At 28.7% G+C, this 19,924-nt stretch overlaps 2 protein-coding genes across 2 annotated transcripts in view; both read left to right on the top strand.

Moving 5' to 3' along the window:
• Window positions 1–19,924, top strand: part of Gfrl (Glial cell line-derived neurotrophic family receptor-like) — a 354,141-nt gene that overhangs the window by 59,890 nt on the left and 274,327 nt on the right. The window lies entirely within an intron of this gene.
• LOC105153759 (dehydrodolichyl diphosphate synthase complex subunit DHDDS) lies at window positions 1,536–15,470 on the top strand. Its single transcript, XM_087405149.1, has 5 exons — window positions 1,536–2,138; window positions 2,210–2,375; window positions 2,464–2,611; window positions 3,029–3,213; window positions 3,309–15,470. The coding sequence occupies exons 1-5, from the start codon at window positions 1,975–1,977 to the stop codon at window positions 3,546–3,548; spliced, it is 903 nt and encodes a 300-aa protein (XP_087261275.1). The 5' UTR covers window positions 1,536–1,974; the 3' UTR covers window positions 3,549–15,470.

The following is a 19,924-nucleotide window of genomic DNA, read 5'->3' on the forward strand; positions in this document are numbered from 1 at the left end:
TTAATGGGATATGGAGTGAGATTTGTTTGTCTCAGAAATCTAGTTTTTTGATATTTTTAGATATTTGTAGTGAGACGTAGAGTGACGTTCTTTGAGAGCGCAGGATTTTTTTCAAACAAATGACGCTACTCTACGTCCCATTACGATTATCTATCAAAGTAAGAATTTCTAAGATTTTGTTTCAATTTATGTATTTTTTCGTAAAAACTTTCCTCCAGGGATGCGTTCCAAAATTTTACCTTGGTCCATTCCGAACTACTACTGTGACTGAGTGGTTAACTAATGATAGCCGTTTTAAAACGTGCAGTTAGTCATCCACGAAGGTAATTTTTCTACCTTGCAAAATTGAGAGATAGGAAAGGTAACTTTCATGAAAATGCGGGAAAAATTCAAAACATGGGTTGCTAACACGAACCAACATGAACTTTGACTAACGAAAAAGGATACCTTGTAAGGATACGAAATATGGCAAAATGTATGTCGTCCTTGTAAAAGGTAAGATCCTACATCAATTCTTCTGCGTCATCTTCACTGTTACTATCATTTTTGATGTTTATGATAATATTTGATAAATATAATGTATTTGCAGCACAAACTTTGGTTATAATTACATGTTTATTTATTTCTGCTGTCATGATGTATACTGATGTATACCAATGAGCGTACTAAACTCGTTCCAAAATGACTAATACTTTAGTTAAACTTTAGTTAACTTTTCTCTTCAATCTCATAACCATCGAGGTTGACCAAAGTTAACTTTGGAACGCACCCCAGGGTGATATACATTTTTTAAAAGTATTTTCCGTTTGAAATCTATTTTCAAGGGAATTCGAAGTCCTGACTACAGTATTATAAATAAAATATTTCTGTGACAGGAATTTAAAATTTTTTAATATTATAATTTGGAAATGGGACTGTTTACTTGAATAATCCAAATTAATACGAGAAGCGTCGGTTCAAAATTAGATGTTAAGAGTAATATACACTTTTAGAAATCTATATATAATATTTTATATAAAGCTGAAACATTTTTTTTTATTAAAATTTGATATTTATGAATTCTATCTGGAATTAATTTTTTTTTATAGTTTAATTTGCAGTTTATTTGAAAATTTATAAAAATTTTTGGCATTTTATAAAAATCATGGGACTCAGATCTTCTTATACATCAATGATTCTAGGGAAAACATTGAAAAACCATTTAGATTTATCTATTTTATAAATGGTTAAATGATAGACATGATTTTATTTCAAATGTAAAATGAAAATGGTTTTTCAAAAACCATTTAAAATAGAAAATGCAAAATGTCATTTCCATTTTAAATACATATTTAAAATAGAACTATTTTAAATCTTACTCAGCCCTCACGAGCATCATGCATGAAACGTAACGCAACATTAATTAAGATTCAAAGGTTAGATGATAAGTAGCTAATATCTATTGTTCATGAGTATATATATATATATATATATATATATATATAATATAATATTTATTAATAAATATTAAATGATGGATAGTGAATGTGACAGAAACTTTTGAAATATTGGAGTTAAAGTATCTAGCGTGAGTATGTGCGATTGAGTTATAGAGTCGTGTAAATTATGAATGATGAGAATGCTATTGTTTAAGTAAAAAAATTAATTTATTCGAGAAGTATGCTTAGTGACTTTTTTACCTTTTTTAAACAAATAAATATATCCTTATAAGAATATTCTTATAAGAATATAAATGAGAGATAAATACTATATACACATTGATCAATATTTATGCATGTTTATACATATTTATACGTATTTATAATGTATAAACAATTTTTTACCGGGATAATATTGTTTTTATCATGTTAATGAGCACTTTATATACTGTGTTCGTCGGTAAGTATAAGATAGTGACAAATTTTTGAAACATTGAAGAGAGTCAGTTGATCACAGATTTTACATTTTCGTACGCTTAAACGTAAAATTTAAAATATGATGTCGTGGCTAAAGGAACGCATTTTAAACTGGTTTCAATTCCTAATTTTAAAGATCATTAAGATTAGTGAAGTACCTAAACACGTGGCATTTATCATGGATGGTAACAGACGTTATGCGAAGAAACAGAACTTGCCGATAGCAGAGGGATACTCAAAAGGGTATGTATTTAAAAAAAAAAAATTGCAGATATACTAGCTAATTGTTGCCTCTTATATTTTATTTACGTCAGGTACGACAAAATGGTTGAGCTGATATACTTGTGCAGAACTCTTGATATTGTAGAATTCACGATTTATGCATTTAGTATAGGGAACTTTAAACGTAACAAAGAAGAAGTTGATAGTCTCATGAACCTTGCCAGGCAGAAGTTCAAGGATTTATTAGAAGACAAGTATGTGTGACATTTAGAATTTTTTAAATCAGTTATCATCGCAGCACAATATATAGATTTTGTTATTACAAATTTATATAAACAATTTCCAGGAAAAATTGAAGGACAATGGAATATGTGTTCGTGTGTTTGGCAATTTTTCCCTATTGCCAGAAGATTTACGTAAATTAATAGCTGAAATTATGATTGTTACTAGGGAAAATAAGAAAATATTTGTTAATTTTGCTGTTGCTTATACATGTAAGTACAATTACAATGAATCATATTTATGTTTACACTTGATTTTATATATTACATAATATGTTTAGGCATAATATGTTTAGGCCTGCGTTTAGGAAGTGCGCTATTAGCGCTATTGCATCATTTTGTCATCCTCGTATTTTATGTCTCATAAACAATTAAGATAGAAAGATGCAATAGTACTAATAGTGCACTTCCTAAACGCAGGCCTAAACATATTATGCCTGAACATATTATGTAATATATAAAATAAGTATATTCCCAGAACACAGCTTGATCCGATTTAAAAAGATTATTGATATATCGGTGTACTCTCTGGACAATTAGTTTCGTGACGTATATATAAATAAATTAATATTTTATATAATTTAAAAATATATACACACATGCATATATAATTTTTATACTTTTTAATAGCAAGGGACGAAATTACTCATGCAATTAAGGATATAATACAAGGTGTAAAGGATAATGATATTTTATTAGAAGATATTAACGAAGATCTGATTACTAATTGTTTGTATACTTACAAGTCTCCAAATCCAGATATATTAATTCGTACTTCCGGAGAAATTCGACTTAGCGATTTCCTCTTATGGCAAGTAAGAAAGCTTATTTAATTTTTATGATTTGACTTTATCCCCTTGTAATCAAAGCAGGACCATGCATTTCAAAATTTTACGTAAATTTCTTTTAGATTTCCAATACTTGCATCTATTTTATTAAAGTATTGTGGCCTGATATCAGTTCATGGAATCTTCTTAGTGTAATTTTTTATTATCAGAGATATTATTCCAGTCTACAAAAAAATAGAGACAATTTTTTGGAACCAATTATACGTAATACTAGAGTATCCACGTATATTGATAAGTTGCATAACAAACGCGACATGGAAATCGAAAAAATATATCAGTCAGCAATTCAGTCCCAGAAATAAACATATAGATATATATTTATAAATCTACACATCTGGAATGTTATAAATTTGATAAGTACAATCAAAATGTTCCCTGTGAGTTTCATATTTAGAGGGTATGATTTTATTTAGTCTGAAATTAGACAAAATAAATGAAGTAAAACAATATTTGCGATATGTATATTAATGAGTATACATAAATTCATAAACTTTATAAGTATATTTCATTATTATATTTAACTATATTATACATTTAATTATAAAGTGACAATATAATATTTAGTAATAATAATAATAAAATTTTTTAATCAACAAATATTTTTGAAAATATACAATTTATATTTTAATACTTAAATCCAAATTTCTATTTTTCATACTTTTATCACTTTTTATAGTTATTATATTACGTCGTTCATGGAATTATCAAGTATCAATAGGGACATGCAACATCATCATTGTTGCAGATAGTCCTATTTTGAGTGATAATCGATACAATAGTGATACACGTGCGCCTTCGTATGCTATATAAAGGAGCATGCGATTGTGCGTCTGACGTCTTATCATCAGCAAACGCTGCTCATTGAAATGTTCCTTAATCGATAAGCATTTCTCGGAGCATTGGGTGCTATTGTATCGACTCGAAATGCTTCGCGACGGCTTGGCATTATAAGGCCAAAACAATATGCCGCATATGAATACACTTCCCTCACGTGCGAGACTGGAAATAGAGTTGTGCTTGTGATTGGAGCGAGTTGTTAATGAACGTCTTTCCTGAAAATAACAGTTTATTACGACAATTATTCGAGCGATATATAAAAGTGATAAAAATAAAAATTATTGAAAGTATAAAAACATAGTTGAAGATTTTGTATGTTGAAATTGAAAACTAGAGGAAAACTAATAAATTTTACATATATTTATAAAAATTTTAAATGAAGTTAGATAAATGAAAAATTGAAGGATAAAAGAATCTGACAAATATAAAAGAAAACTTGTTTTTATTTGTTCCACGTCTTTTATTTTTATTATCAATTAGATTCGCGTACTTCATGAATAATGGCTTAGAATGATTGCCTATAACAATTTATTATCTATTTCTTTACGAGAGTAATAAAGTAAATAGAGGAAAATAGTTTAAATGATATGATATTGATAAGGAATTTTTCAATACTGAAAAAGTGTATATATTTGTACGTGTATCGCGATCTTATTAATATTTGTTTCTCTCATTATTTACTATTTAATTTGAAATAGCTGAACACAATATTGCACAAATGGAAAACGCGATACTGGCATTAAATGTTGCGCGTTTAATCTTCACTCGTTCGAGCCGAGAGAGGCTGACACGAGAGAGCAGCGTAATGAAACAGACGGAAATAAAAAGGATGTTACCGTCAAGATCTGAAAATAATCCGGAAAATGGGGAGAAGTGGGAGGATGCGCGAGAGGGTGTAGAGAGTAAGATACGGGTTCTCCCTTTCGCGCAATTAAAATTTCCATTTCTCTTTTCCGCGGTCGGCTTTGTTTTCCTTCTATCTATTCGGGATCGCGGCATCAAAGGTACCTTGTGCCGTTGTAATAATAACAGCCCCCTCAAAAAGCGTTTTCATTGTAACGAGTCACAGGATTTAAATCGTTCTCTTCGTTAATTGGCCTGTCGCTGCGCCCGGTTGCGTCCGGCTCCCGTAATACTTCGAATAATAAAACGCGGGTAGCTGGTCTTTCTCGGATACTTGCCATTAGCTGTTTGACGTTTAATCACGAATACTGAAATAAGATGAAAGGAATACGCTTAATTAATCATGCGCGATTGTATTTGTTGACGTATTGTACATCATTTATCAGTGTGTCATGATAATTCAATCAAATGATGCTTGGCTGTAGCTTCTGTGATCAAAATCAATTCTGTTTACTACAGTGTGAACTAAAATATCAAAAAGAACTTATATTTGTCGTTAGTAGAACTACATTGATTTTTCAGTATTTAATAAAGTTCTATTTTTGTAAATTTATGTTTTATAATTGAAAGGTTTTCCACAATCTTATGTGAATCCATTTTTTTTTAATTCAAGTTCTGGAGCAAAATCTCTATCATAACGTAACATCGTGAATAATTTTATTCCGACAAAAATCAAACTATAATAGTATATCGCTTTTACGATAAGAATAAGGTAAGTTTCATTTTTAAAAAAAGATAAATGTTAAAAAAGACAAATATAAAAAAATAAGTGTAAAATATTACAGAAGAAATATAAGTAATAAATATAAAATTGCCGTAAGAATCAAACATATTCATTGAATTATAATTCTTTTAAATATTTTATATAGATTCTTAAAATATTAATTAAAATTTAAAAAAACTTTGTTTTTATATTTATTATATGCTCGGAAAAAATTACTACATTTATTTATTAAACGGTTTAAACGGCACTTGTTTTGTTGTGAAAAATTTCCCAATTGTGTATTGCTTAGAAATTAAACGATAGGTTACGTATTTAATTAATTAAAATGAATGCAATTTTTGTAACTATTTTTTAACAAATAAAAACTGTATGCTTACAAATATTGACAAATGTTTAAGAGTTAAAACTGACAGTTTATTATGTAAAATCTTCTTTAAATCACTTCTTATCGCGTCTAAAGATTACCTATATGACTTAACATCTATCATGATTTCAAGAGATTTTTTGTTTTTAATCATTCTAATGCACAATTTACAAATGTTTGACAAAAAATTGTTTCTACTTTGTTATATCTAAATCAAGTCGTAATACCGATTGGAGCGAGAGTAAATCTGATACGTTATCTGATGCAGGGTAAAAGGACAAAGGGCCCAAATTCATTAAGGATACACATGGGTAGATTCAGTAGTAAGCCAATTAAGCTGGAAAATCTCTCTGCTGTTTTTTCACATTTTGCTGTTTATTTGTATTCATGAAATAGTAATAGACGGTAACACAAACCGTCAATTTTGCGCTATTATTTTACTTACTATTTTAAATATCGAAATTTGACTTAATCATAAATTAATTGTTACGATGATCTCAACATTTGTAAGTTAAACGAATTTCTCGTAGCTCAATATGATTTATTGATTTAAGAAGTAAAAAGATAAATTTTACAAAAGAACGTATTTATTTCTCATTAAATTCATGCTGTCGGATTTATTTCCATCTTTTATCTCCCTTCCCTTTCCCCTTCCCCATTTCATTCTGTTCGCTCGTTCAAAATTTCGAGCGTTTGCGTAAGCTACGATTAATATGCATCAGCGAGTAAAATCCAGTGCTCAGTTGCATTTACAAAATGAATAAACAGTCATGGCTGGCAATTTTCCGCCTAGCCACGCACTGTTTGCTCCAATCGATCATCTGTCAACTAAACCTTTTCAGCTCGAGTTTGACTAATTAAATGGTGATACTCTTTGTTAGTTTCGAAATGTATTATGCCATACAAAACATATACTATTCTATTGCTACGAGTGCTGCCTACATGTAAACCAGTAATGTATATTTAATAATAACAGAACCTAAAGAATCACATGGAATATGAAAATATAAATTTAAAATTATCTTTTTAAATAGTTACATTTTATTATGAATAGCGAAATATGATTGCAGCAAAAAATAGAGATTGATATGAGTCAATGTATAATTGCAAATTGTTATCCTATAAATAAGTAAATTAACTTGAAAAAAATAGAGATATCAAAAGAAAAGAAGAATGTAAGTTCGTGTTTCTTACATAGGTATACACAATTATCTGTTTATACGAGTAAAATTACAATAGGAATAGCAAAAGATCACTAGCATGATACTATCATATTATTTTGATTCTTAAATTATATTTTGATAAATCTGAAGTTCGTATTTGGGATACTATCGAATACTAAGTACTAAATGACTATGTACACTACTATATAATATTATTAAAATAAAGAGTAAAATAAATAATAATAATAATAATAATAATTTTATAAATATAATATTGAATGAAATGTTTATGATTATGTAGTAATCTTAAAAAATTAATGGAACAAATTAAAAACATAAAATTATAAAATTTTTTAATAAATTAATAAAAAAATTAAGGTATTATCTTATAGGAATTATAGTAGATGTTCATAGTTCATACCCATCTCAAACAATATTTTCTCATGTTACGGGCACGAGAATGTTGCATCGCTTAGCGTCGATTATACCGGCCTATTTCGCTCTTGGATTCTCTGTGGGGGGGAAAAGACGAGATGAAAGAGTATCTCATTATTGTCGGAGGTAAAAGGAGGACGGAAACACGGAAGAGCGCCTTGCGAGATGTGAGGTGCGTGTCGTCGCGATAACTTTGCATTTAGGTCGTCTGATAGGTGCGCGTTTATGCGCTTCGCACGATTAATAACGGGGAAAAGCCAGGGAAAGGGAAGGGAGAGAGCTCTTATCGTATATCATTAGATTTGAAATCGATTTCGGTATCGGTGAAGAAGACAGTCTTGAATATATACGAGCCCTCTAGCTTGCGATCGATCGGTCCTTGATACATACAACAAAGGGTGATATCCTTTGTCGCTGTTTGCAAAAGCACTATAGTTTCTAGTAATAGATTCTTTTGGATTATAAACTAAAGATTTTAGATTTTAGATTTTAGATTACTTGCAAAGATAAATTATAAAAAATTAGGAGAGTACTAATAGGAACGAATAAAGTTCTTCTTTTGAAAAAATTAATATTAGCATTATAGATGACAAGTTATAATAATTAAACATTTTTTAATCAAGTTAATTTGATTTTAATTTATTTATACCATAATTTTGTTTTGGAATTTGAATTTAGATAAGTTACACGAATGACAAAACTTTATCAAAAATATAGTAAGATCGGTAGCGTAGAATCTTTTGTAACGCACGACGCATCCTATATAAGAAAATGAGTCAATCAAAATTCTTTATTTTCTTTCTTTCTCTATAAAATAAAAGACTCTGATTAGTTAATTTTCTTATGCTTTATGCATTATGCGTTATGCAAAGATCTATGTTCCGTCCTTAAACTATGAAAGTGTACTGAAAATGGCAGATCGCTCTTCGATAAAATAATTGTTTATGAAGCAATAGCTGCTACAATCAAATGTACTGATCTTCAAGTATTTGAGAAGTTAGTAACAATATCAATAGTGGTGGACAAATGCTAACTATAGTTTGAGTTTAGGATGAGAGTACATTCCTTAAAGTTTAGAGCGTCGTAAACCACAAGATGAACCAAAATGTACGATTGATAAGAAATGGTTGAATAATGAACAAACGAAAGATGGGAAGAATCGATCGAGCCGACATTGCTTTTATTTGATTGAAGGAAATTTCCGATAGATTCTAAGAGCGCGAACACCACAACGATGTCTTCTGACACGAATAATATCGGTGCCTCAGGCCAACAGAGCTTTATAATGAACAATGTGAAGATGTTTTGTTATTTGTTAATATTTTATTATATATTACTTATATATATCTATGATTATATTATATTTTATTTATTTAATATTTCTGCTTTTTGTAAAAATATGGGCATACTCTGAAATTGAGAAATATTAATGCATAATATTTAAATGTTTTAAAATACGATATCTTACATAAATAACACGATATTCAATAATAATAATTAAAATAAAAATAATTAAAATATGGTATTTATAAATAATGTAAGGGAAAATGTGTGGAACACACACACACACACACACACACACACACACACACACACACACACACACACATACCTAAGAACAAAGTTAAGTAAAGCCGATTATTTATCAATTATAGAAATCTTTATTCAAAGGCTACTTCAGTCTTTAACTTTAAACAACAATGATTAATTATTTACATATATATTGACAATTTAAACTATATTATTTTAAACAAAAAACACAATATTTTTTATTATGTTAAACTGTAATTTTAAATACAGAACAAAACTCTTTTATGCCATTCATAATTATTTGCCTCCACGGGAAATGCCGAATCAGGTTTTGTCTTTGTTTAAAATGATAATTTATAACATATAAATGTTAATTATTGTAATTTAAATCTTATGAAAAAATACTATTAGATAAGTGAAAAAATCGGAACAAATAGTATGCAATATTCAATTCAAATAATTTTTTAATTCTACGATTACAGTGAAGATATTTTTTTCCTGTTTTTTAAAACTATTAATTGCAATTCACATTAAAAAATTTAATGAGCTTATATCATGTTTACATTATGCGTTATTATTACTTACATTATTAACACAAAAAATAATATTTCTTTTACCGTATAATTATCGGGTCTTATAAGGTTTGGTCGATGTAGAATTCGTGATCGCGTGATCGTGAAACAAATATTGTAATATTGTACAATTGAAAATTTCGATATTTTCTTATTTTTTTGAGAATGAATGCAATAATAAGCGAAGCGTATTCGTTCACCGCAAAGTTTCGATCTTTTCGTGATCCGCTGTGTAATCATTTCCTTCTCGCTTTAGCTTTCAGTAACAAAGCGATTCTTTCGATACTAGTTATATTTACCAACTTCCGTTGCAAGCAGCATTAGAAGTGGGCGGAAAACGAGAACTCTTCCGCCGCATTGCTTTTCCTTTACGTGCATCGGCCAACATTATAGTCCGCTGCACAAGCCCGCCATTTCGCGGTGCACAGTCGATGGTCTTTCGATAACCGCAATAGCGAGAGTAAGATTAAGCTATAGCAAAAATAGAAAAAGAAAGAACAAAAGGAAGGACAAAAAGATAGAAAATAAATTAAAATCAAAAAGACTTTTGGCATTTTTCAATAATAATTTTATCATAAAATAAAATCATAAAATTGTTACACATTATTTTTATTATTATTATAATATAACATATATTTCAGTAAAATTTAAAAAGTAAACATAAAAATTTATAGCCCAGAAAGAAGTAAATTTTTAAATAATTTATAATATTTGCTCTTATTCTCTCTTTCTGTCAGTTTCTTCCTTTTATGACATTTCTGTTTGTATAGACTTGTAAATTGTATTTCAAGGAAATAAGTGCATGTCTATCTAAAATAGCTTTCTTCATTTTTGACAAATCAATATATTTTCTCGAAAATATGCGACAATAATTCATCGTCAGCGAATTCCGATAGACGACGTTGAAAGTATTTTCTTCAGAGAACTTGACTTTTTTGCAAAAACTGAAAGTAGACTTTCAGCCGCGCTTAAACTTAAGGCGAAAAGTTATTTACTATCAACTTCTACCCAGAAACAGCAAAAAGCAACCGTGCATGCAATGCTGTTTCATTTTTCTTCGTGATATGTAACTCGCGTCAACTCGCTTCCACTGCGCTAAACTTGTGCAATATATTTTATTGGCATTCTTCATTCTTATTGTGCATTATCAAAAAATTGGCAAATAAATATTTGTTACTTCAGAATTTTTCGTATATAATATTCACTATTTATTAATGAATATTTGTTTTTATTATAAGTTACACTTTTTGAAACAATAGCTTTTCGGTTGTTTGCAAATAGATTGCAAATTTACAAAAAGTAAATGTCTTAATTAACGCTTATTTATATAAAAAAACTTGTTTAAAAAAACTTGTTTAGTTTTACGAACGTTCTTATTAAACTTATTGTTTTTTATCCTTCTTTATTTGTAATAATTTTAGTTGTCCTTTTTAAATTATACTATAATAAATCCAAAATAATTTATTAAAAATAACATCAAAATGTCACGAAGACTATATATGTATATATTTATTTTGACCTAAATTATTTTGAGCTAAACATTTATTTTGAGTTAAAATAATTAAATTTAAATAAAACAATTTCTTTTTTAACCTTTGAAAAAATTTATATCAAATGAAGTTAAAGTTTTTAAAAATAAAAAGAGTTAAAAAATTTTAAAATAGTTTAAAGTGCATAAAAGATCAATACAAAATAACATAAGATTTTTATTTTAAGATTGACTTTAATATTGTGTATAATCTTAGAATACAATCAAAGGTTTTATTATTTCCATTACATTTAGAATTTTTAGTTCTTAAGTTTTAAAGTAATGTTAAGTTAACATAAAAATTTGCTTGTGAACGTGATACGCGACACAGCCGTTAAAGAGATTCGGCGGTACTACATTTTCTCATAAGTAAGATCCGTACAGAATAGAATAATCCATACAAGATAGAATAAAAGACACAGTGTTACAAGATTTTTTTGTTTGTGTTGTAACAAAATTTTTTTATGGTAAGCTCCTTTATAAGTAAAGGGAGCTCGCCTTGAAAAAACAAATTTATGATTTTATAATTATCTTAAAGAAAAACTTTAAAATTGCTAACATTGTTTTTTTATAATTTTTAAGTTTCTTTAGTTCCTTTTAATTTTCTCGTAAGTAAAGTCTAAAGTTACTTTAAACAAAAATTTAAAGTGTATTTACATTGCATATTTCTTATTCCTATAATAAGTTTCTTTTTTAAGGTTTTCGGAAAAATAAATTTTCCCAAGGATAATTTTGCTGATTGAAATTTTCATAACTCTAAATGTTCTCTGTAAAAGATCCTCATTTTTATTTACAAAAAACAACAAAATATGTTATTCTTGTAGGAGGTCTCTTTGAGATCATAATCTCCTGCAAGAATAACATATTTTAAATTGTTATTTTTTGTAAATAAATGAGAATCTTTTACTTTCGATTTAAAACCTTAAGTCGAAAGTGCTATTTAGTGTACGGACACTAGTGAAGTTAAGTTAGTTTACTTTTATTGATTGATAATCTTTATCTAATTCATTTTCATAGTAATAATTCAAAAATCACATTTCTCGAATTGTGTCATTTTGAAGTAAGAGAATAAACATGCAGGTATTTAAATGTTCTCTATCAAAAAATTAAAAAAGAGACAATTTTTGTAATTTTTTTCTTACATTAAGTTTTTATGTTTATTTTTTATTGCACTTAAATTTTTGTACAAATAATTGATATTCATCACCTTGAAAGTCATACCAGAAGTTAATCTGAGAATTAATGCAATTGTCAGAGCATTCTTATCAAAATTTGGAATTAAATTATTTTAATTACATTGCTCTTTTTGAGCAGTAATGTGGATTATGAATATATAAAAGGAATTGGACCACCACTTCCCGTTCGAGAAGTTCGAGATGAGAATTTATGATAAGACGAAGACTTGAAACTTGCAAGATTTCAAATCACCATTGCACATTTCTCGCCTCTCAATGACTGTGCAAACTTTAATACGTGCACTGAAGCTTTGTAAATCCATTACTTTGATTGTATAAGATGTTTTTGCAACATTAAAATTTGACCAGGCTTTCAAACATTATGTTAAATTTTCAAAGCTGAAATATTTCTATTATACATATAAATATATATAAATAATTATAAAATATATCTAATATTAGGTGTTGGAATTAATTCGTAGCGTTTTACAAGTGATGGGAAGTACTTTCATTAATGTATTTTTTAATGCTCATGTGAAATAAATAACATTCTTTCATTAAAAAACGCTACGAATTAATTCCAACACCTAATAATTAAACCGCAAAATCATAAAATTATTATAAACATATTATCTTTTATTATTGTTGCATTTAATCTGTAATATTATAATATTACTGCTAAATGTTATTGCACTATAAATAACTTACAACAAAAGTTAAATTTTTAAAAGGCACATTTTATTTAATTTATTATTTTCTCAACAATAACAGAAATCGATTGGTCAATCAACATTGAATCAATATTGATTCAACGTCAATTTGATATCCATCGACCAATCATTTTTGGCTAGGAAATTATTACTAAATAATTTATTATGATTGCATTTGTTGTGATAAATTTTCTATCCATGATTTTTGTTTAACGCGGAACAATATATGATATGAACCACTATTCGAGTTTTCCATTCACCGTCTCAGATTTTTCCGTTGCAGCCACTTTTGTAATTCTTTCCTATTTTCCTGTCTCTTCGTTCGTATCTATCTCTCATCTCCAAACCGCCAGTCCTTTGCCATTGTCCACCATTGTTGGCAGTATGTGCGAAAAGCGAATTCCTTCCATTGTACGATGCACGGAAAGTAATTCGAACACGAAAAGGACCCCTTACCTCATCCAATCGTTCTTCCAGATTGAGGAAATCGAAAAGTTGATGCAACCACGATCCAATTTCTGTTGAGATACTGTTAACCGGTAACTTTATTTTCGGACCATTGACTGCCGAGAAATGTCGTGAACACGGAAATTAATTAATACAATCAGTTTAGTAGCAGAAAGTCAGAGAGAGTGAATCAATCAATTTTTATTTATTAATTTGTTTATTCAATACGTTAAATCTATATATTAATAAAAAATTAATTAAATGAAGAAAATTAAATTACATTACTCAAACTACTAACAGTACTCAAATTTAATTAGCATTTTCTTAATATACCACAGCAATATTCATCTTGATTTTATGATATGCATATTGATACTATAACCTTCACTGCGCTTTTGATGTTTAATATTTTCTTTTTGTCTCGATGTAATGCACGCAAAATGGATATTAATTATATAGCATGAAAAAGAACGATACTATACATAAATGCGAATCTCGGAAAAAATCATAATGTTCTCTCTGATTCTTTTTTATTCATTATGTATTTTTTTGTTCATACAGTTAGACAGCAAATAGAATATTATTACTAGTATTTTCTCCCTTTTCATTATATTTTGAAAACTTTTATTCCTTTTTACACAAAATGTTTAGTGCTTAACGTTCGAAAGAATATCGTTTCGTATATAGTTGAAGCTGCCATAGTAAAAGCAACCACAAAATTAATTACTGCATTAATTAACATTTTGCTTTCACAAAGTGTTCAGATCGCTCTTTGTAGTGCAGCATCGATCGTATCGTATGTATCGCAGAATTTTTAATTTCATCTATGAGATAGTCTGATAAGAACGCGAATGTGACTCCCACATCAAAGAAAAACGAATTATGTTTTACTCGGTGAGTAACAAATAAAGAACTGAATAGGCCTATTATATCTTTAATAACGCTCATCATGATTGAATAAAAATAGGATTGAAAACGAACAATGGGAATATTATACAATAATGCTTTGATGCTTTCCTGAGGCAAAATAATTTTATATGCTGCATGTAATCCTTTTACATTGTATAGATTTGGTTTTTATCCAGATTTCCAGAGATATTGGGCTCTTTATTTATATGCGTTATGATACTGTACAAATTAAAAAAAAATTAGTCATATTTTCAAACTATTTATTTGAAAACTGAAAATGTACGAAATTAAAATAATGTATCAATGGATTGTCATTGTAATTAATGTAATTAATTGTATGGTGATAGGAGGACTGGTATAGTATTTACTAAAAATTCAATATTTATTTAATAAAGCATATTTTATTTGTTTTCACTAACAGCCGATAAGAACTATGGCAGCAATGAACAAATGAACAAACATTAATATTTTCTTCTCCTTTTTCTTCATTTGTAGAACTTTGTCCTGTACTTCGATGCTAGGGAAAGATCTTAGTGTTCTTTGAGCATTGTCTTCTTTTTATAATAGGCAGACTGCTACTCAAATCCTCTAAACCTTCTTTTTCATACGGGTATGAAAGCGTTATGGGGAAGCGTTTATAACTAGGGAAGAGATTTAATAAGGAAGAATTAACTTGTTTATTTAAAAATTTATTTCTAAAGAATAAAATCTAATCCAAATTAATATTTCTGATACAAAACATTTTTTGTATTTTTGGAGACAGGTATTTATATTAATATTTCTGATACAGAACATTTTTTGTATTTTTGGAGACAGGTATTTATTTTTTATTATATAAACAGACCATCCTGTATATCACAATATATTGTATATCACAAATTTCGTAATTGTTGCGATATCGAGGAATAAATTAAACATAAGTAAAAAGTTTTATTAGTAACAAAATAATTATTAATCGGGTTTCGAAAATTCACTTTAAAGCAATAAGTGAAACAACGTTATATATGTCAGACATGCTCCAGAAATTAACGAGACTGTCGTGGTATATGTAAGCGCTTAGACAACGGTGCTTTGTGTCACGATTCTCAAGATCATAGTAATCCGATTAAAAGCGGACTTGGGCGTCTCCTACTTGAATAGGAAATTGTATTTGACTCAATCAATTGGTTAGATCCTGTCAACATAATTGGTTGTAAGCAGAGAGTTTCACGCAATCTAAGTGTATTTAGCATCTTCAGGAGAAAGATATCTAAAACATTTTAAATGAAACGGAGTGCAACTAAAAAAAACAGACCATTAATACGTTAATTAAAAAGTTTAAATAATCTAAAAAGTTATTTTTGATAATTTAATTACGGACAATTTCTTAAGCTTAATAATAATGAAGATTATTATTTCGTGGCGAATGATGTTCGCTATCTGTGGATAGAAAATAATGTATTATCGTATACAAAGACGGAACAAGCCGAAGGCATGGCACGAGCGATCCTTTTCGTTGTTTTGTCGTCACCGCAAGCAGCTTAACCCGTGGGATTAAAGGATGAAAGGACAGGTGAGGGGAGGATCAAACGTTTTCCGGATAAGCTGTGCCGAAGTTCAGCCATGGTACTTTGTATAGAGAAACGTATAAGGCGGGAAAATGAGGAGAGAGAAAGGGAGATGTTTGAAATGCACCATGTAACCAAGCGCATGGAAAATTGCTTACTTGCTTCCGACGTGGTTTTCTTAAGTTATTTCATCCCATTTCAAATAAATAATCAAGTCAAATGTACTTCGTCCTGATTCCGCTCATAGTTGAAAAATAAATATACGCATCTATTTATAGCCACGAAATTTATGCTTATTTGCTTTCATCTTAAAGCAAAGGTCGAGCCCATTAGAAAGTACGATTCTATTCTAATTATTTGTACAGAAGGATGCAACTGAAAATAGAGTGGAATTCTTTACTTCGCAACGGTTCTTTATTGGATAATTTTTATGCAAATATTATTACATATAGAAAGAAAATATTTCATATTATTAATATTACACGCTTATTACATATTCATATTTAACATTGTTAAGTCGAAGATATTTATGTTAAATAGATGTATTTTTACGTATTTTTTTAAATATTCAACTTTTCTTGTATTTAGAGGAAATTATTTAACCCTTTCATGCCTGCTGGAACATACGATATATGTCCCAGTTCTTCAAAAATTCATATCCTTTATAAATAAAATACAGACTTTTGAGTTCATAGTAATTATAATCATAGTTTAATAGTGCATATTCCACATTTTCATTGATTTTGTTGACTTTCGTTGACTTTGAACGGCTTTCTAATTTGCAATCATTTTGTGTTCGCACAGACATGGTACGTATACATGAATACTGCGAATCGGAATCAGATCGTTATCCGCTTTAGAAAGGAGAGCTTACAGAATAGCCGCGGCTTGTATTCCTGTCGAGTTAAATCACGTCCTAGAATTCGCCGGTTCCTCGGCATTAATCCAGCGGCAAGCTGAAAACGTTATAACCGGTCATATGGCGCCTCTCGGAAGTGTTTCAATTTCAGGAATTAATTTCGGCAACGTACGTTTATTCTTGCATGCATGGACTATATAGTTGCTTGAAACACGAGATATGTATTGACATATCAAGATTATGATAACTTCTCGTGTAGCAAAATAATAATGTCGGATTTATTCATTTATTTATTATATGAAGAAAATGGAATTTGATGTTTAATATTTCATGGATACATCAATATTATTCTAATATTATCTTTTAATATAAAGAATGGACTTTAATAAAGAATGGCCTTGTATGATATAACTTCTTGTATTATTCAATTTATTTTATTATTAATAAAAATAAGTGAAAAAGAAAGAAAAATATATCAATAAGTGAATAACATAAATAAGAGGAAGAATTGTATTCAGACGACACGAATTTTGATATTAAAAAAATATATTAAATTTTAATAAATCATGTGTTTAAGTAGTATTAACTAAATATTTAAATATAAAAACACTGAGTATAAAATTTATCTACATACAAGAATCATCGAATTTAACTGTAATTTTTTATTAAATGAATACTTATTTACTGTGAGTAAATATTTTCTTTGTACTATTTAAATAAATATTTGTTAATACATTGTTCTCAGTATACTTAATAATATTCATTTGTAAACTTTAAAACACGATACACATTCCGGTTTTTAAATTGCACGCTGATTTGATTTGTCGGACTTGAAATGCAGTTGTAAATTGAAGCTGGAATTAGTTTCATAAATTACATTGATTGTCAATTTTTAATAATAATGCTAATAATCATCTTGAAAAACAAAAGATTTTTTACAAGAATCTTATTGTCACACATACACACACACACACACACACATACATCTAAGAATAAAGTGAAGATAATTTATTATTAAATTTTCAGAGACTAACTAAAAATTATTTTAATAGAGACCCTATAAAGAAAATACATAATTAAATAAAAATTTAATAATTTAAAACTTTACGAAAAGAAATTTTCTGTTTTTGCTAAAAAAAAATTAGATCCATAAATTATGAATTTATTAATAAACAATGTCTGCGTCATATAAATACTAAAATGTTTAAAAACATTCCAATATATGTGTCGTTTTTGTTGCGTTAAGCATTAATATTGGATATTTCAAAAGAATTGCGAAATTATGAAAATTGCACGAGAGTAATACTTTCTCGTTGACTTAAATTATTTTCGTGGCAACAAAGCGTGGAGTTGACGAGATTGTCAATATTACATTGATTTCATCGTCGCGAGAATGCGGCAACGAGGTAGAATGAAACGCAATAAAGCTGAAAAATTCACGGTGCTACCCACTCTTCAATCGTGCGACAAATTGCTTCGTGCAAAAAGAAAATGCTCGGAGCGAGAACGGATATAAGCGTTGTTAAGCGTGAGAGAAGCGGGAGATGCATTTGAATAAATGCAAGGTGACGTTAAAGCCGGATGTCGCCGGGATCGGAAAATATCCTGGAAGGATTTGCGATCCTACGTGGGCAAAGGGAGAGATACAAGCGCCTTTTGCAATATAAACGCGTGGTCCAAGGGAAGCTACCCGGCTGACAATGAGAAACACGAGAACTTTGGATCGATTTCCTACCGAATACATGCACGCAAGTATATAGGGTGTTCGAGCTAGAAACCATCTATTTCTTTTAGAGAAAAAATGCCAATTAAAAAATTGAACAAGTTATGATAATATATCAAATTTGATAGGTAATACAATATTCTGTGTGTGTGTGTGTGTGTGTGTGTGTATGTGGCTGATGATAGATTTTAAAAATGCAAAAAATATATAAATAAATTCTGAATAACAAACAAACTTACTTTTTTATTACTTTCATCCAACACATTTCAATTTTTTAAAAAATCATTCTATTTTAGACGCGCGGTCGTCAAGCTTTTACAATTATAATATATATAACGAATGCACAATTTTTTAGATAATTTCTATTTGAACAGAAAATTCTTTTTATGATTTAATTTCTTCTAAATATCTAATATCACTTAAAATTAAACAGTTAATAATTGATTCAGTGTTATATTTCTTCTTCGATATATTTCTATCCAATTTCATGAGTCACAAAAAGTATATAATTTTTGAACACCATATATAGGTACAAGCATGCACATACACTTGTACGAACATGAGACGAGATCGAGGTTCTAGAAGTAGGAACAGACTGGGCAGAGGAATAAAGATGGCAGGAGAAGAAAAGAAGTCAAAAGAAACCAATACATCGTTGTAGTTTGAATTTCGAGAATCTATTTAGTGTAAATCTTTTTTCTCGAATCCGGCTTTGAAAATTTTTCATCAATGTATTGGGATTCAGTTTAACATTTGAGTTCTTATGATGACGAAAGCAATTTCACCTTCGATATAAATTTAGTAATGTCAGAGAGTTCACAGAATATATTCATGTGGGATGTGCATTTTTATGAGCGAAAGATAATTTTATTTTGTGGTATTTATTTTCCAATGGTGTTAAATGTTTTATGACAACGAAACATGTATAAAGATCGGAGATCGTGCCATTTTATCTTAAGCTTGTTTTTTCGATATTTGTCTCGCTGAAACGTCTTTATATATTGCAATTTTAATTGATTATTACAGAAATAAGCGCTTGCTATTGCAAGTTTAAGGTTACCCCGAAAATTATAATTTTATTTAAAGAAAGTTTAAGGTTATTCTGAAGGTTATCTCCAAAAAATTGTAACTTTATTTAAAGAAAGGAATTGTTTTAACTGACTTAGTCAAGTTATGAATTGAGAATTATACGTAAAAGCAAAACTTTTATAAAACTTTTAATTATGTATCTACAGTATATTTTATTTTGAAA

This window comes from Acromyrmex echinatior, chromosome 4 (genome assembly GCF_024713525.1).
Source record: "Acromyrmex echinatior isolate Ae372 chromosome 4, ASM2471352v2, whole genome shotgun sequence".
NCBI lineage: Eukaryota > Metazoa > Arthropoda > Insecta > Hymenoptera > Formicidae > Acromyrmex > Acromyrmex echinatior.

Coding starts and splice junctions, on each gene's coding strand:
- LOC105153759 (XM_087405149.1), top strand. CDS start 1,975: ATGATGTCGTGGCTAAAGGAACGCATTTTAAACTGGTTTCAATTCCTA. Junction 2,376..2,463: donor ATTTATTAGAAGACAAGTAT/GTGTGACATTTA, acceptor AACAATTTCCAG/GAAAAATTGAAGGACAATGG. Junction 3,214..3,308: donor GCGATTTCCTCTTATGGCAA/GTAAGAAAGCTT, acceptor AATTTCTTTTAG/ATTTCCAATACTTGCATCTA.